Below are 19175 nucleotides of genomic sequence, written 5' to 3'. Positions count from 1 at the left end.
TGTTTGTTTCAGAAAAGTTATTTAATGCACACAATTCACAAGACGTTTAGGGGTGAGAAAGGTATTCCCAAAGTTGCATCGCACCGTGGGTATTGTTGGTGTTACAGCCAGGTGGGTTTCCTCAAGGTTCTCAGATTTCCTTAAATCCACACCAAAAACATGCCAGTAGGACACCACTAGGATGAACCAGAAAACCGGATACGCCCTAGACATCCTCACCTGGAATCACAATTTAACCTCATTAAAGCATTTGTGACAGAATGATCACAAATTCAACCACTAACACCTTTAACACTTTATAATCCACGTCTTCTTTTTTAATCTCAGGTTAATTAAATTAACCTTTGGAGCCCTGAGGATTTGAATCAACATGACTGTATATATTTAGGAATATGATTCATTTATTTATTTAGAAATAAGCAAGTTGACATCGTGTAGTGGTTTTCTGCAATGATTATCTTAAACCTAAAATATGTTTACAACTCTGTGGTGTCTGTATAATATTTAGTTTTAATTTTATATAATATAATATTTAGTTTTTCTAGATGTCTCTATTACAGCACTGAGGTCTGACTTTGGTGACATAAGGATGCTTAACAATCTGACATTGTGTTAACTTTTATATAAAGGTTGAGTTAATGTTAATGCCTGAGTGCATGGTGTATAATCTAGAAAACACTTCTGGCAAGCTGATAACTTGTTTCTGTCGAAGGTCTAAAACTTCCTTTTGTACCAATAATGATTCTTCTTTGACTTTACTTTCTCAATCCATTATTTATTACTATTATTATTGCTTTCTGCTTTCCTGGAACCTAGGAGACTTTGGTCACAAGGAAGGATACACCCTGGACAGGGTGCTAATTCATTGCAGGGCCCACACACACACTTACACACACAATACAGCCAATTAGCCCAGCGGGAAACCCACCAACATGCATACTCCACACACACAGACCCAAGGCGGGAATCGGACCTTGACTCTAAAGGCCACTACACCACGGTGCCATGGGATGGAACAGTTGTACAGATTAATTACACTACAAGAGTCACGCTAATAGCCAAGTGTGTGAGTGGACTCTCAAAAAATTCACATAAATGAGCCTACTCGTTTACTAAATGAATTAATAGCAGGACAGCAGGACTGGGGGATTAGTGCATCTTCCTGTGCTTTCAAGAGCTGTCCACTTAAATAAAAATAAAAAAACTAAAAGGTTTACACGAGCCTCTTTGAGTGAAAACAATCCAATAAAAAAAAAAAAAACACTTAAAATAATCTGCATTTGTGTTGGACCACATCTTATGCCACTTTCACATCCCCCTCGTCACACATCGATTTACACAGCAGATGTTTTAATTTCATGTATATATATATATATATAAAATACTGTATACAGTCGTGGCCAAAAGTTTTGAGAATTACATAAATATTGAAAATTGGAAAAGTTGCTGCCTAAGTTTTTATAATAGCAATTTGCATATACTCCAGAATGTTATGAAGAGTGATTAGATGAATTGCATAGTCCTTCTTTGCCATGAAAATTAACTTAATCCCAAAAAAACCTTTCCACTGCAAGGTCCATTTTATTGCTGTCATTAAAGGACCTGCTGAGATAATTTCAGTAGTCGTCTTGTTAACTCAGGTGAGAATGTTGACAAGCACAAGGCTGGAGATCATTATGTCAGGCTGATTGGGTTTAAATGGCAGACTTGACATGTTAAAAGGAGGGTGATGCCATTCCATTGTTAACCATGGTGACTTGCAAGAAAATGCGTGCAGCCATTGTTGCGTTGCATAAAAATGGCTTTACAGGCAAGGATATTGTGGCCACTAAGATTGCACCTAAATCAACAATTTATAGGATCATCAAGAACTTTAAGGAAAGAGGTTCAATTCTTGTTAAAAAGGTTCCAGGGCGTCCAAGAAAGTCCAGCAAGCGCCAGGATCGTCTCCTAAAGAGGATTCAGCTGCGGGATCGAAGTGCCACCAGTGCAGAGCTTGTTTAGGAATGGTGTGAGCACATCTGCACGCAGATGTGCTCAATTGTGGGCTCACTCACAATTTTGCCCAAAAACACAGCCATGAATGAAGAATGGTACCAAAACACCCTCCAACAGCAGCTTCTTCCAAGAATCCAACAACAGTTTGGTGAAGAACAATGCATTTTCCAGCACGATGGAGCACCGTGCCATAAGGCAAAAGTGATAACTGAGTGGCTCGGGGACCAAAACGTTGAAATTTTGGATTCATGGCCTAAAAACATCCCAGATCTTAATCCCATTGAGAACTTGTGGTCAATCCTCAAGAGGCGGATGGACGAACAAAAAAACCCTAATTCTGACAAACTCCAAGAAGTGATTATGAAAGAATGGGTTGCTATCAGTCAGGATTTGGCCCAGAAGTTAAGAGCATGCCCAGTCGAATTGCAGAGGTCCTGAAAAAGAAGGGCCAACATTGCAAATACTGACGCTTTGCATAAATGTCATGTAACTGTCGATAAAAGCCTTTGAAACGTATGAAGTGCTTGTAATTATATTTCAGTACATCACAGAAACAACTGAAACAAAGATCAAAAAGCAGTTTAGCAGCAAACTTTGTCAAAACTTTTGGCCACGACTGTATATATATATATATATATATATATATATATATTGTTGGTCTTTCAGCTACATCTGTTGAATGGCCGCCATCAATCTGCACAACAACTTACCACTGATTTTACGCCAGGCTGGGTATATGGGGTGTTGCAACCAACAGATATATATAAAATGCTCTTTCATTCAACTTCTATAATGCTTATCCTGTACAGAGTCAGAAGAAGACTTTGGACATTAGGCAGGACAAGGTGCCAATCCATCGCAAACCAGGAGCACTTATTCTCACCGTGCGGTCATTTTGGGAACGCCAATTAACCTAATCTGCATGTCTGTTGACTGTAGGAGGAAACCCACCAAACACGGGAAGAACATGCATTTAAACCCAATGGCGGTAATCAAACCCTTGACCAAGGAGGCATGTCTTTCACATGGCAGGCACGAAACCTACCACTGAGCCATTAGTGCCCCGTCTGTATTATATACAGTAAATATACAGAGAGAGAGAGGGAGAGGGAGAGAGAGACAGATCTGCTGTGCAAATCCGTGCATGAGGATGTGAAAGTAATAAAATCACTAAACACCAGGGGGCGCCGCGTGACCCGTTTCCATCCTCTAGTCAACCATGTGGTGACGTCACTGGCATTTCCAAGATGGCTTTAATTCAGGGTCGGGGCATAGAGAGAGCTAGTGAGCAGAACTCTCGCTTTTAATCTCGAAAGTCTTGGTTTTTGGAGTGGTGCCGTTTAAAACGGTACTAGTTTACTTTCAGATATAGCACACGGGTCGCGTTTCAGGAGAGGGGGAGGTTTTCCGCCATGGTATGTGAGGAGGAAGTGCTAAGTGTGCTAGCGCTGCGGCCAGCTCGGCACTGTTGTTATGGAGCCGAGTGAAGGCTGGGAACGGGACCAGGAACCGAGCCGAGAAGAATGGAGCTGTGGCAGACCTGCTTAGATGTAGACGGAATCTGCGGGTAAAGCTAGGCGTTCGTGGGTAAAAGTGGATAAAAGCCGAGGCGTCTCAGAGATCAGTGGGACATCAGCGGCACAGGGACCGGGTATGTGTTCTGAACGCATTGTTAAAATTAGTGTGTGTGTGTGTGTGTACGATGGGAATACGAATATGATTGATTTCGTTACAGCTCGCGCAGCCGCCGTTGGAAACGCTCCCGGTCATGCGGTCGTTAACGGACGCGCCGAGTCACAGACGGAGCTGATGGTCGCGTCAGCCGAGGAAGGCAGACCAACACCCTCCGCCGCTCATGTTACGGAAAAACGAGGAGAAATGGACGGACCGGACCCACAGGAGGACAACTTCCGGCACGGCAGCGGAAGCGACAGCCGCGCGACGCGACACGAGAGCGATCAGGACGGTGCGCGCGACGCGATCAAGCTCCCCAACGGTCACGTGAGCTGCCCGTGCGACGCGTCCCAAAACTGCTCGTGCACCGACGTCCTGGAGAACGGGGAACTGCCCTCAGAGGCTGATGGTGAACCGTCTACCAGTTCGCTCTCATCTGCCCTCAGACCTCAGTCAGGTCACGTGAGCCCACAAGATGATGATTATGATGGTGAAGAAGAACAAGAAGTGCCCAAGGTTTCAAGGTCAGGTCATAGGTCAGCATCATCCTCATCATCCAGCTCAGAGGCTGTGGATAGGACTCGGGAATCCTCCAACGACTGCTTATCGGAAGCCGAGCCGTGCTCCTCCCGGACTCTCTCGAGCCCCGAGGACAGCGAGTCCTGCACGGACCCGTCGTTTGTGGACGTGAGCCTGGGCTCGAGGAACACGTACGAAATCAGCCGGCGTCAGAGCGCCCCGGATAACGTGGCTGATGTCGCCGAGCCGGCCCTGAGACAGAAGAAACACGGCATCTCGGAGATCTTCGGCAGGTAGGAGGATCGGCCAGGTGCTTGCTTCTGGAGCTTGTGTTAGAGGAAGGGTTTTAAATGTTTCATTTCATTAGCCTGCTGAGATTGTGTGCGTAGTAGATGAAAAACTAATCAGTAACCCAAGGCCGGAGTGCATACCATTAATCATGTATATTCCACAAACACACACACACCCACACACACTGCTGACAGGCCAACATGTTCTCATCAGGTGCTGCAATCAGAGCTGTCTGGTCATGTGAAAAGTCATTTAAACCTAGACAGATGTTAATCATTATCACATGTAACAGACTGTCTAAATCGCTTCCTTAAGTCAGGTATTTCTCTCTCTCGTTACAAGTATTTATTTTCCATTATTGTCTTAACTTGTATTATCTGGAAACCACATCACTTTCACAGTCTCTATATTACATATAAAATCTGTGTGTGTATATAAGCTATACTACCACTGCTACTGCAGCCTTGTATACATAAACTCTTAACACGCATAAACATTTAGTCAGCTGCTCATTTCATACACATGAGATGAAACCTAGGAAGATATTTGTGAGATATTTCCTGAAAGTCTCCTGTAGACTGCTGGTCTGGCAGTCTGTCTGCCAGGTGAGGGATATTTCTTCACGTCGTGTGTACAGAAGGAAATGTCTCATTGCTCACGAGTGTGCGAGAGTCAAGTGCAGGTATGTCTCAGAGCAAACAAATGGGTTTAAGACAAATTCAACAATGGCCTCAATGTAAGTCAGTCAGGTCCTGGCTGTGAGTGCTGAATTCCAGAGTGAAATTCTTGACATGGGCAGAGTATTGAACATTAGTAATTTTTTTTTCTCCTTGAGCTGCAAGATGCGGGGGAGAAACTCAGTTCAGGGATGTATCAGTGTCTTTTATGTGTCAGTCCACGTATCGCCACTATGACCCCAAAATGTTTTTTTTTTATATATATATATATATACATATAATTATTAATTAATATTATTTGCTTTTAAGGTGGTAAAATGTTGCTATTCCTCTATAATTAATCATGGACACTTGCGGATTCGCAGCACAAATCGAATCAGCACCTGGGTATCGTGATAATATCGTGATGTCCCAGGTGAATCATCGACTCACATGGTTTCAACTTGTGGGGTGGAATGAGTATCAGTTTCCCATTCTTTAGTTGAAATGGGATATCCATACTCCCTGATGTGGTTGAATTGCATTTAATGCATGGATCCTTTAACTCATAGTTCAGATTGTTAGAAATCCCAAACATCATCAGGTCATCATGTTTCTTGATTGAAGAAATTACCGTTTTAAACAGCAGCTCGAACACTTCCTCCAACTCTCCCATTGCACATCAGCTTGCAGAATCGTAGGCCTTTCAGTATAATTAAGGTCTCGATGTGTGTGTGTGAACACTTGAACGCAAAGTCAATCATTCTGATCAGTGAGAACACAATCGTTTCATGCTCGGGAACATTGAGTCCGCTTTAAAAGGTGGTCTAGAGAACGATACAGCATGCTCGGACATGGATGTAATAAGAAAGGGAAGCTAGTTGTGCTATTTTTTCTGAAATATCAGTAATATTAGGCATAGCATGAAGGTTAGCTTCCTCGTTTTCGTACGTACTGTCTTCTGCTGTATTACTGTATTGCATCAATTGTGTCAATACGCAAGTGCACACAAGAATGGAAAGCAAAAATAATTTGAACGCTGGCCAGCGGGGGAGGGGAGCGGTCGTTCCTGGCCATGGTACAAATCAATCGTGCCTAATGGGAAAACGCCCTCAGTCTCTTGAGCCAGATTCAATTAATGTTTTTGGCAGGTGATGTTTTTTCAGTGATCAAAAATCTGTCATATCCACTGTAGTCTCGGATTCTCATCCCATTCTGGGATGCTTTTCTGCTCACGACGGTTGTATAAAGTGATTTTTTAGAGTATTAAAGTAGTCTGAACCAGTGTGGCTATTCACTTTATTCTACTGCTGTTTGCTGGATATTTTTAGTTTTCTTACTGTTTACTGTAATTTTTTTTTAAATGGTCACGTATGGAAATCCCAGGAGATTTGCAGTCATTTGCTTGTCCTTTTTTTTTTTTTTTTTCCCTTCATGCAAGCCGGCAACAAATTATCGTCCCCATCGCTAGTCATTGCTTTTTTATCCTACTCAGTTAGGCTTCTGGGCAAAACATTGAACCACACAGGAGTTGTATAACAAATTTATGATTTGTCCACCCCAGGATGTTTTTCGGTTTATATGCATCATATGTATGAAAGTGACTAATGCACTGAACTATATATCAGGAGCCAGTACAACATTCCCCCCCCCCCCCCCCCCCCCCACCCCAACATTTTCCCCCTTTTTTTTTTTTTTTTTTTTTTTGCCTATTGAGTCTGTCGAGCAATTGCCTTGTTGCACCATGAGATTGAAATTCGGACCCCTTAGCGTTTGTAGTCGTCGAGTGATGACTAAGTGTGTAAATACAGGGCGTAGGTGTTGTGGAAAAAAAAGAAAAAAATAACCAAAGCTCTCGAAGTGGACCTTGAGGCCGAGTGTAAACAATTTGGCTGAATTGCAGAGCACAGCGAGGTAAAAAGCTCACAAGAGTTCAAGATGAAATTCACTGATCTATTAATCTGATACAGAATATGAGTGTTAGTTCTGTCTCGGCTTTAATCACGGGTTCTTTTGTGGATCAGATATCGAGCATTTCCTCGTCTGAGCCAGTGGCCTATTTTTAAATATGCAGAGTGGCATAGTTGGGCTCATTGTCATTAAATATGTCATTAAAGCAAAGAAAAGAACGGCATAAGGGAAGGAGGCAGGAGGTGGAGACGGCTTAAAGCAGTTTCCATTAGTCTTGGGTTTAGCAGTGCCTTAAAAAATATAATGGTGCATGCAAAAAAAAAAAAAAAAAAAACTAGGTTACAGATCTACTCTCTGTTTTAACACTTGCACTTCTGCAAAAAAAGCAAGCCTGTACAAAGTGGAACATTACCAGGAAACGTCATGCACTATGTGTTTTGCCTAGAGATTCATTTACATGGCCTACCTCTCAGTTCTCCTTCAGACTTTGGTTTGGGTTAAGCCCTGTTTTTTTTTTTTTTTTTTTTTTATTCAAAGGCAATTTGATAAGAGTACACCAGACTGCATTTTTATTATTTTTGTTTCTTTGTATGAATGTTCACAGTTTTTTTTTTTTTTTTTCACACACTGTGTGTTTTTGCTTGTGTGTTTTTCAGGAGCCTGTTCTCCAGAAAGCAGAAGGAGTCGTCTGCAAGCGCTCCCGGCTGGAAGCTGTTCGGGAAGGTCCCGCCGAGAGAGAGCCCTCCCAAAGACTCTAAAACCATCCAACAGGTCTATCATCAAATCACAGATATCTTTAAAAAAAAAAAAAAGTGAACATGGTGCTACTACTACTACAGCAACTACTGATCCTTTATAGTAAATACTTTAAAATGATACCTGGTGCAAAGTTTGCAATCATTAAAAGTTTCCAGATGGTTAAACACAACATTAAAGGTTTGTGAGTCAAGGGTGACTGCTTAATCAGAGAGATTACAACTGTACAAGGCTGCCTGTATTCTCGAAGTTAAGTATGTAGAAGAAATAAGCAGAAGATCCAGGATCTAATGCCTCTTTTTAAATGTATTAATTTGGTGTTTTTCACTTGACATGCTATCATTAATGTTGCAGTGGAAGATAAAAACATGTTTATAAAAAATTGCATTTTTAGATATTCAAGCTATTTAAGATATTGCATGAAGAGGAAGAAAAGACATTGGGCCTAGAACGCAGCCCTGAGGAACACCAGATTATTTTTCTGTTCTTTTCATATTTTACTAGGTGGCCTGTGATTAAAGGAAAGTGGTAGGTCATTTACTACTTGAACCAGTGCTTATTTTAGTATTATTTCCATGCCAAAGTGTTTACTGTACAGGGAAGGGAGCCAGGAATGAAACCTGATGATTTTCACAAACAAAGCATTTCAAAGGGTTTTAGCAGCAGCTCAAAAACCCTGTGCAGGCTTCACTTTTCTTTTAAAGGACCACAATAGGGTTCGGACATAAAATATTTGAATGTGTTAAGAATGACGATGAACTCGGGGCCATCTGTTTCTGCAGTTAAAATCCAGACTACCAGCTGACTGAATGCGTGTGTGTACGCACACTTGTGTTTATTTCTCCTCGTCACAGAGTGCACGTGATTTCTTGCTTTACTTTTCGATTCTGTTTTAGTGTTTACTTAGGCAGGACAAGTACATATCAAGTAGGCAGCTATCTCAGCCTTTACACTTAAGACTCTATCTACGACCTCTACCGGTATTAACCTTCACCTTTTTCACTGTTTAACAAGTTTACAAATGTACCAAAGCGTTTCACCTTTGTTCCTGCATGGATGATGGAAAAAAAAAAAAACAGGGTTTAATAACCTTCAAAAAATAAATAGTGTATTAGTGCAGTGTTGATTGTCGATTGCGTGTACTGGAAAACATTTAAGCTACAAAGGAATGCCTTAAAAAGCACATTGAGTCAAAATGATACCACAGGAACCGGGAACCAAGGGAGCAGATTTGGCGGGTGAGAGAATGGTGCAAAAGAAAAAGATTACATTTTTCCCTCACAATGATGATCTGAGATTATCATATCGCCAGATTAAACCTTAGAGCAATATTTAAGCAACCTGGGTTAAAGTTGAAGCTGGAAATGATGCGCTCTTTCTTTTTTTTCTGTATTTATATATGTGTATCTATTTCAGGCTTCCTTAAACATTATAAAGCGTGTGTGTGTGTGTGTGTCTGTGTGTGTGTCTGTGTGTGTGTGTGTGTGTGTGTGTGTGTGTGTGTGTGTGTGTGTGTGTGTAAAATTATGACTCAGTTAGCACAGAGGTGAGCCAAATGTCATCCAGTCCTCTGAAATCATCCCAGCCTCCTTGTTTCAGGCAGCTTCACTACTCAGAGGCCTGTTATGGCTAAATAATGCATGTGTATACCCATAAGTGCTCAGGAAAAGTTTTCTTGTCATATGATTTAACATTTAGAGATAAAATGTTGAAAAAGCTCACAGAAACTTTGTCTTTACGTGATGCAATCAAGAGTCAGAAGCACGGTAGTTGCTAACAATAAATGAAAAGCTATTTGAGTTAGTTTCTTCTTCTTTTTTCCTGAGTGCAGTCTCTTCTCTTCTCTTTCTTTCTTTCTTCAGGAGAGTAACCCAGGCAGTCTCACGTCTGTTTCAACTCCCAATCTATTAAGCACAGGGGTATGGATTTTTTTTTTCATCTTTTAAATATCCGTTGTTATTGCGTGTCGTCATTTCTGCATGGATCATCGTCCGTCTGAGCCATCGATATGTCCTGTGCTTGCGCCTGCTTTTCTGGACATTTGCCCAGAACTTGTTTTGCTGGCTTGCAGATGTTTTAGGGTTAGAAATGCTGATGCATTTATTAATCAGCCTCAGTGAGTCAGTATGTCCGTCTTCTGCTTTTCTGTCATGTGTGCATTCACTTTCAAGTTCATGTTCATCTGAAGGTTAATGTTGAGATTTGCTGTACTCATGTATAATTACACACAATGCTGTGGGAAAAGTATTTGCCCCTTGATTTAAAAATATATATATATTTAATTTATTTTTCTTTTCATTTTGGTCACACTTAATTGGTTAAGATCATTGAGCAAATTTTAACGTAAGTAAATACAAAATTCAGTTTTCGAAGTATTTGATTTATTTAGGCTGTCTAAACCGGCATGAAAAATTAATTTCCCCTGAACCCAATAACTGGTTGTGCCAATGAGTCTTTCACGTCCCGGTGAAGGAATTTTGGCTCACTCTTCTTTGCGGAATTGTTTTAATTCAGCCACAAGTTTTTCAAGCCTGTTTTAGGTAATCTCAATTAGATTTAAGTCCAGACGTTGACTAGACCACTCCTCTTTTTTTTTTTTTTTTTTTTTTTTTTAAACCATTCAGAGCTAAACTTGCTGGTGTATTTTGGACCATTCTCCTGCTGCATAACCCCAAGTGCGCTTTAGCTCAAAGTCACAAACTGATCGCCACCTATTCTCCTTCAGGATTTTCAAGTAGAGCGCAGAATTCATGGTTCCATCAATTATGACAAGTCGTCTCAAGGTCCTGAAGTGGCCATCACAGACCATCAGACTACCTGGACTATCACACTACCACCACCATGTTTGTATAATGTTCTTATGAAATCCTTGATAGTTTTGCGCCAGATATATCAGACCAAAATTCCTCAACAGTGATCTGAAAGACTCATTACCAGATATTGCAAATAACTATCTACGTATATTGCTAATAACTAATAAACTATTGCGTGATTGCAGTTGTTGCCACTGAGGTTGCTCAGGGCACAACCAGTTATTAGGAGCAATTATTTTTTTCAAATAAAGCCAGGCAGGTTTGGACAGCTTTTTTTCCTGTAATAAAGAAAAGCATTATTTAAAAAACAGCATTTTGTACTTACTCTGGTTATCTTTGTGTAAGATTAACATTTGTTTAATGATCTCAACCACTGAAGTGTGACCAATGTGTAAAAAATAAATAAATAAAATAAAAAATTCAGGAATGTACTTTTTCATGGCACTATGTTTTATGCACACACACAAATTAGCCATAACATTTAAACCCACATAGGTTTTAGGTTCCACCAAAATAGCTCTGACTCCACAGAAACTCTGAAGCTGTACTGGGGTATCTGGCACCGGGATGTTCGCAGCAGATCCTTAAGTTATGGATGTGATTCGTTTGCATCCCCATGGCTGCTTGGTCAGATTGAGATCGGTGGAGTTTGGAGGCTGGACCAACAACCTTCAATCTATTCACAGCAGGCTTTCCTGACACCTTTTTATCACAGCCAGCTTTAACTTTCTTCAGTGTTACATTGGCTTTTCTGCGGGATCAAATCAGGCAGGGTAGCCTTCGTTCCCCACAGGTGTAAAAATAAGCCTTGGGTGCCCATCATCCTGTCACTTTTTTACTGGTACTCCATAATTGATAATCAATGTTGTTCAGTTCACCTGGCGGTGGTGTTATGGCTATAATCACATTGTCTATGTATAAAGATGAATGAAGCTACATATGCATGCATTTCCACCATTATTACCATTATTAATCGTTCATTCTTTCTCACCCTCTTAGAAGTTGGTTTGTGACTATGAACATGTCTTGGGGGCTAAAACCCCCTCATGGGAGAAAAAAAAACAAAACAAAAAAATATATATATACAGTTTTATCCATTAAAGTTGAGTGCTGTTTTTTTTTTTTCTCTCTCTTTTTTTTTTCTTGCACTGTCGTCTCGAAACACAGTCAATAGAGAACTGTGCCTTTTTTGTTTTCTGGCTTTCATGAGGTCCTCCTTACTGCATTTACAGCATCCTTTAATTTTCTCCTCATTCTAAAGATCACACGCAACGCCCTAAAGGCCTCAGTGGACCTTGTGATCGTAATCTCAGTCATCTGTTCTCTTGCTGCCTCATCGTCATTTCACAATCCATACACTGTTTCTAAAGCAGCTTCCCAGTCTGTAAAATCCTGTGACGTACATTCGGCTTGCTCGTCGTCTAGCGCTGAGGGAGTTGATCCTCATTTTTTTTTTTTTTTCATTTTAATTCACAGGAATACGAGGCCAAGGCTGGTAAAGAAGCCCATAGTCCATTGCAGCCCACTCACGGACGACGTAAGAACCTGGAGTTTGAACCGCTGTCCACTACAGCACTCATATTAGAAGACCGGCCAGCGTGAGTAGTGGGGTTAATGGACACATGGATGGATAAACACATTGCTTAGTTTTTTTAATGTTGTCTAAAGAATGTTTATTATGCATTTTAACATATATAAAAGGTTTTGTAGCATCTCCAAGAAGCCCACAGTGTCCAAAAAAAGTCCTCTCAACGTTAGCATTAAGCATAAAGCATGTTTGCTGTGACCTTGTACCATTATCTCATGATTCCTTTTCCTCACTAAAATTAAACCATCACACCCGGCTGCCGGTCCAGTTCCTCCCGAGCCCTGGGCTGCGTATATTACTCTTTACACATTTGGTTCTTTCATCTGTACCTACATTGCATTCATCCCGGCTCTCAGCACCAGGCTGGATTTGTTTAGCAAAACATGACGACACCTCCCAAGAGTATTCATTTAAAAAAAAAAACAACCCTGTTCTGGTATTCCTGGCTCTGAATCACAATTTCCCATCACATACAGTAAAGTGCACTCAGTATCAGTTAGCATTAGAGCCTCTTTGACCTCAGTGTCATATCAGGATACAGCACTCCACAATCTTGGGCATCCAGACAAGCTCTTGGCAGTCTCAGGCTTCTAGCGTGCAGTGTCCTCATCTCCTCTCCCTGCAGATCAGGGTGTGGCGTAGCGTACAGTGTTCGGTGTTGCCTGTAGTCCAGCGAGGAGCTTTGTCTCAAACAAAAAGCCAGAAATGGGCCTGTGTACGACGGCTCTCGTTTCACCACGTGGAACATCTTTCAGACTGCTCCATTTCCTTCAGGCACGCATTAAAAATGAATGACGGCTGAAAGACGAGAGGGAATTTGTGATGCAGGAGGAACTGCAGACAAACCCGGAGGGGCAGATAGTGACTATTGGTACTTGTGTTGCCATTTTGGAATATGGGTAACGGTGGGTTGGGAATGTCGAGGTAAAAATAAACAGCACTTTGGATGGAGCTAAAATCACCAAAACAAGAGGATTTTTCCATATACAGTATATAAATCAATTTTAAGGATTCAGTATGGTTGCGGTGTTCAAGTTACTTGCTTGTACTGTAACCCTTTGCATGCCAACTCGTAACTGTGAATGACTTTCATTACCCATGTAGATGTTCCTGTTTTCTCTTTTTTTTCCGCATTTCTTTCTAAACTTCTCTCATTTCCTTCTCAGTAACCTTCCAGCTAAATCCGAAGAGGAAGCTCAGCGCCACCGGCAGGAATACGACGAAATGGTGGCAGAGGCCAAGAGACGAGGTGAAACCAAGTCCAAGTATAAGGGGCGTTCAAGTCAAACCCGGACTTTTGGTTGGACGGAATAACAGAACAAATTTATGATTAGTTATTAAAAAATTCCCTTTATTTATCCTAATTTATGCTTCTTGCTTCATGTCTGAAACGCCGGCCTCCCAGGAACTTCGTTAATAGGCCAAATATGTGGAAATGGCATGGAGCGAATCAGGCTTTGTTAGGGGGATGTGGCTATAACTCCCAAACGACAAGTTGGCGACAAGTTATCCATCGATTTTCAACAATCAGGTGTTCCAGTCTCTGATTGTTTACAGAAACGACTACGGCCTTCGTTAAGATGTTTGCACCTTTTAAATGTTTTAAGAGTCTCATCACCGTACTGTGCTTACAACTTTCTGTAAATGTCAATCATTTTCACGCCTTTATTCATCAAGTCCCGGTTTGCCTTGAACACCCCTAGTAGATCCTCTTTCAATTCAGAGTCTTTTTTTTCCACGCTTAAAAAATGCAGAACACACAGCAGTTTTTTAAAAATGTGTTAATTAAGTTTTGTGTGTGTGTGCACGCAGAGATGAAGGAGGCCCAGAAGAAGAAGCAGCAGATGAAGGAGCGCTTCAAGCAGGAGGACAGCATCGTTAATGCCATGGTGGTGTGGAACACCGAGGTCCTACCAAACTGGGACAGCATGTGAGTCCAAGTCTTCCTCCATCCATATAGCCTGGGGCTTTCTGAACCCAATACGGGGCAGAAGGGCAACAGTTTTAAATGAATTACAGTTATGGTTGTGATGTCTTTCATGCACACAGTTCATACAGACAGGTTGATTTATTTTTTATTTTTTACCTCAACCTTCGATTTCTTTTGTCACGTTTAGGCGCGGCACACGTCGGGTTAAAGATCTGTGGTGGCAGGGACTTCCTCCTAACGTCCGTGGCAAAGTGTGGAGCCTAGCGATTGGCAATGAACTCAACATCACGTCGGGTATTTTATATTATAAGTGACTTTATACTGAGTGATTTTTTTTTTCCCCATAAAAGCAGTTATGTAGGTTGTTTCCTACAACAAAGCAGCAGCGGTAGTCTACCCTCACCATCATCCGTCCAGCTCAAATCTTTTTCTTAAGTAAATATAAGTGCTGTATCCGGAGAGGAACTTCCTGCCTTGTCACACATGATGGCTGTCCATTCAGAAAGAGTAAACAGGCACCCTAGCCTAAGCATCCTGTGTTAAGGGGGGGGCGGGGCTTCATTTGGAAGTTTATGGGAAATGGCCCTAATTTGCTGATTTGTACTTTTATGTCAATAAACAGCTACAATAATACAAGATACTAATGTTTGTGTTAGAGCCACCACTAACAAACATTGCATTTAAACTAGCGCAGAGGTCGTAACATGTTCATTCTTGCATCACCTTTTACCAAAAACAAAAAACATCAGCTAGAACTTTTCTATTAATTTCTCCGCACGTCTCCTTCTTCAACCGTCTTTCTGTCCCCTTTTTTTCGGCAGAGCTGTACGAGATCTTTCTCTCCCGGGCTAAGGAGCGTTGGAGGAGCTTCAAAGAGATGGGCAGCGATATCGAGGCAGAGGGTACGTCTTCACCCACGCCGCGTGGACACGCAGACATCAGAACCATTCTGTTTCCGTGCTTTCGTTCAGCCAGTTTCTTTCAGCAGAAACTTCCTCTCACACACCAGGCCAGGCCAGCTCATTTCCCCCTTAGCTTTTCCGCACAGCTGTCTTCTGGCTCCTGTTAAACTCTGAGCCCCGGTCCCCCGGGACACGAGCTCTTCCTGTAGTTTGCTCTTTTAACATCTGGAATATAGACTTGTGTGTTTGGAGTTTTCAGGTTCGCCCACAGTCGCAGTTACATGAAATCACTTGTACATAGTTATGTTTGATAGAGGATTTAAACTTTGATTTGTTCATCAGATATAAACTTGTTTCTAAAAAACAATTCTGTGTGGAGTGAACCAGATGTGTCTAGGTCTAAAACAGCTGGAAGTGTACTATAAGTGTACTATAATTATAAGAACATAAAGAACACTTAAAACATATTGTTAAATACAAGCATTAATATAATTTTTTTTAACAAAACAATCTTTAAAATTAATCTTAGCATCTTTTCTGTCCTTGCTTTTTTTTAGTTTGTCAGTAATTTATTCCCCTCATAAAAAAAAAAAAAAATAAGCATGCAGTCTCGTACCCTTGACTTTGTCCCTTTGATTTATACTCGAGTGTTCCTCCATAAGGGAAAAAAAGAAAAAAGGTCAGAGCTGGCCGAACGTGATCAGTGCGTTCTTTCCTTCTCATCTTTTTATTGTTGTTTCAGCAGTATCTCAGGCAGGAAGGAGTATAAGCCAGATGTTATTTATTCTTCGCTGATTATTTTACTTTATATTGCTGAGCATTTATTTTTCTTCTCCACTTGACCTCCCTGCATTGAGTTCACTCCCTTCCCTTCAGTGTATGGCTAAAACCCGATAAACAATTTTCCGTCACTTTAGTGTGTGAAGCATGGCTCATGAAGACAGTACAATCGTGATTTCACTTTCTCATGTCGTCCACAGCGGACAGCGGGGCATCACTGGCCGATCGAGAATCCAGCCTGGATCTGATCAAGCTTGACATTTCCCGCACCTTTCCCTCTCTGTTCATCTTTCAGAAGGTGCGTTCGGTAAACATTCACCTTGCTGAGATTCGATTAGAGCTCATAAATAAGATTTGTATTTTTTATTATTTGTTTTTTATTCTTCTTCTGTCGTTCTGTCAGGGAGGACCGTACCATGATCTCCTGCACAGCGTGCTTGGGGCGTACACCTGCTACCGGCCTGATGTAGGATACGTGAGTGTGATTTATTTATTTTATTTTATTTTATCTAACAGGATATGCATTAGGATTAGGATTATATTTAGTTAATTTCTAAAACTGATGCAGCATGACCTCAGGGAACATGAAGGCAAGCCCCTTGTCTGCAGCTGTTTTAAAGTGCCACTGTATAATCAGTCGACCACAAGATGAAACGGTGACAACTATCCAAGCAAGCCTAATTACCAGCCTGCCAAGCTGTGTGTAAGAGCTCGTTGCTTTAGTGTTGGCGTACGCCTTTAGGGGTTGTCAATCAGTAATACAGCTAAAGAGCAGGGCGGTAAACATGTCAGCTCAGCATGTGAATCAGTCATGATTGACATTTGTGTAGGTGTCTCTTTTACTGAATGCTTACCATCACCACGTGTGTGTTTCAGGTGCAGGGCATGTCCTTCATCGCCGCGGTGTTAATCCTGAACCTGGAAGAGGCAGACGCCTTCATCGCCTTCGCCAACCTCCTGAACAAACCGTGTCAGATGGCTTTCTTCAGAGTCGACCACGAGCTGGTACAGACTACAGACCCCTTAACACTTTTTTTTTTATTTATTACTTTGTTTATTTAATAATTTTTGGTTCAGATATCATTATGTTTAATTCACTGCGCTGCGTTTGTTACCTGCAGATGCTGAAGTACTTCGCGGCGTTCGAGGTGTTCTTTGAGGAAAATCTGCCAAGGTTGTTCATTCACTTCCAAAACTCCAACCTCACACCGGACCTCTACCTGATAGACTGGTGAGCGATTCGGGAGGGTTTTCTAGATCACTAGGAACATGTCTTTATAAGCTACAGTAAAACCTTTGGATTGTGAGTAACTCTGAGTGTTTTGCAAGATAAGCATAATTATTAAAGAAATTTTGACCTGTTAAACAAGCGAGGTCTTGATACACGTGCGTGACTGTCGTGCGTCAAATCTCCTGGATGCCTTTTAGATGGCACTTCTGAAATAAGACGCCTTTTAGACGGCACTTCTGGAATGAGACGCCTTTTAGACGGCACCTCTGGAATTAGAGGTTTAGACGGCATTTTTCAGCTGTGAATGCAGTGTATAGTGTTTAGTATGTGTGGGGTTCTGTATATAAAAAGGCACAGAAGTCTTCATTGCTGTGACTTTTGTGCCTGTACTGATCGACGTACAATGATTTATGTTTGTGTGCAGGATTTTCACCCTCTACAGCAAGTCCCTCCCGTTGGACGTGGCGTGCCGCGTGTGGGACGTGTTCTGCCGAGACGGGGAAGAGTTCCTATTCCGGACTGCGCTCGGGATTCTGCGCCTGTACGAGGACGTGCTCGTGCACCTGGACTTCATCCACATGGCGCAGTTTCTCACGCGTCTGCCCGAGCACGTCTCCGCCGAGCGTCTCTTCAGCGCCATCAACAACACGCACATGACCAGCAGCAACCGCAAGTGGGCTCAGGTTCGTTTTTAAAAAAGCTGCTTACACGAGCGGCGGTTCACGTCTGGGTGAAACCACACATTCGAATGCAGGGTAACTGCAGAGACGTCAGTATTTTGTGATGAATCTGCATGCAGAGAGATCACTCAGAGTGCTTGGTAAAGTCAAGCAAGTCTTCTGTCGTCAAAGTGTTACGTAATCTGTATGTTACGGCTGTTTCATTTCCAAGTGAGAGTTAAGAGTTCAGAATTCCTTTTCACTTAAAAAAATAAATAAGGTGTGTTGATTTCTGTTAATTTATTTGTTTTTACCTCAGTGTATTTGACAAACGAAGTAGGATGGGATTTGAACATGTCGAAACCTGCCTGGCCCTCTGTGAAAAAGTAATTGCCCCCACCCAAACTGGTGGTGCCTCCTTTGGCGGCAACAACTGCAATCACGAGTTTGTGATAACTGGCAGCGAGTCTTTCACATCGCTGTGGAGGAATTTTGTCCCGCTTTTCTATGCAGAATTGTTTTAATTCAGCCACACTGGAGGGTTTGTCCTGTTTAAAGGTTGTGCCACAACATCTCAATCAAATTGAAGTTTGGACTATTAATTGATTATGATTAGGCCACTACCAAAACCTTAATGTATTTATTTAAAAGAAGAATTTCATGGACAGCTTTTTCTCATAAAAAACAAACTGCATTTATATTTTCTAAGGTTACTTTTTATAATATTAAGATGTATTTAATGATCTGAATCATTCAAGTCTGACAAATATGCAAAAAATAAATAAAAATCAGGAAATAGGGGAAAATTTTTTTTCATGACCCTGTATGAGAGAGACAAGTTATTGCCTCTTCTTACTTTACAGCAGCTAGACTGCCTGGGGCAAAAAAACAAAAAACACAGTTTGATTACAGAACGCAATGTCTTAAACGCCTGTCTCTTTTTTTTTTTTTCCCCCTTTAGGTCTTCACTGCACTAATGAAGGACAAAGAATCAGACAAAAGCGGCAGCCCTACCCTGAAAAGCTCCTGACACCTACAAGCTCCACCTCAGTCTCACGTCTTCGCGTTGTCTTTTCTTCTAAAGTCATAATCATGCCCAGGACGACGAAGCGAAAGCGAAACGGCGTAGCATGAAGACTGGCGTCGAACCGGAATCTCTCAGAAATGATCCGCAGTATTACAGACGTGCTTAGTGATTAGATATAGGTATAAACGTGCAACACATCTGGAAGTTTCTGGAAAATGTGTTTCAATACAAGGCACACACACACACACACACACACACACACACATACACACATACACACACTTCCTCCTGAATAAGACGAAACAAATTCCACCAGCAGCACTTTGTCTTGCTCCGAAGTGTTCCTCTGTTCCTAAGAGAAGTTAAACAAACGCATCCCGACACGAGGACCAGCTCGAACCGCATTCCACTAACTGTTTACGCGTCGTGTGCTGTTCCTC

At 41.6% G+C, this 19175-nt stretch overlaps 1 protein-coding gene across 2 annotated transcripts; it reads left to right on the top strand.

Annotated features, from left to right (window-relative positions):
- The first annotated feature begins 3222 nt into the window (after window positions 1-3222).
- tbc1d12b (TBC1 domain family, member 12b) lies at window positions 3223-18992 on the top strand. Of its 2 annotated transcripts, XM_053511398.1 has the most exons (15): window positions 3223-3649; window positions 3734-4484; window positions 7706-7820; window positions 9668-9724; window positions 12095-12216; window positions 13373-13455; window positions 14019-14136; window positions 14324-14430; window positions 14958-15038; window positions 16019-16116; window positions 16222-16293; window positions 16695-16823; window positions 16940-17049; window positions 17474-17732; window positions 18670-18992. In XM_053511398.1, exons 2-15 carry the CDS (start codon window positions 3808-3810, stop codon window positions 18736-18738), a joined length of 2097 nt encoding a protein of 698 aa, XP_053367373.1. In that variant the 5' UTR covers window positions 3223-3649; window positions 3734-3807; the 3' UTR covers window positions 18739-18992. The 2 variants fall into 2 exon arrangements, with proteins under 2 accessions (XP_053367373.1, XP_053367374.1); XM_053511399.1 differs by lacking the exon at window positions 9668-9724.
- Window positions 18993-19175: the final 183 nt, after the last annotated feature.

Source organism: Clarias gariepinus, chromosome 14 (genome assembly GCF_024256425.1).
Source record: "Clarias gariepinus isolate MV-2021 ecotype Netherlands chromosome 14, CGAR_prim_01v2, whole genome shotgun sequence".
In the NCBI taxonomy this organism is placed as follows: Eukaryota; Metazoa; Chordata; class Actinopteri; order Siluriformes; family Clariidae; genus Clarias; species Clarias gariepinus.
Note: the sequence above shows the minus strand (reverse complement) of the source record. Positions and strands in the feature narration are given on the sequence as shown.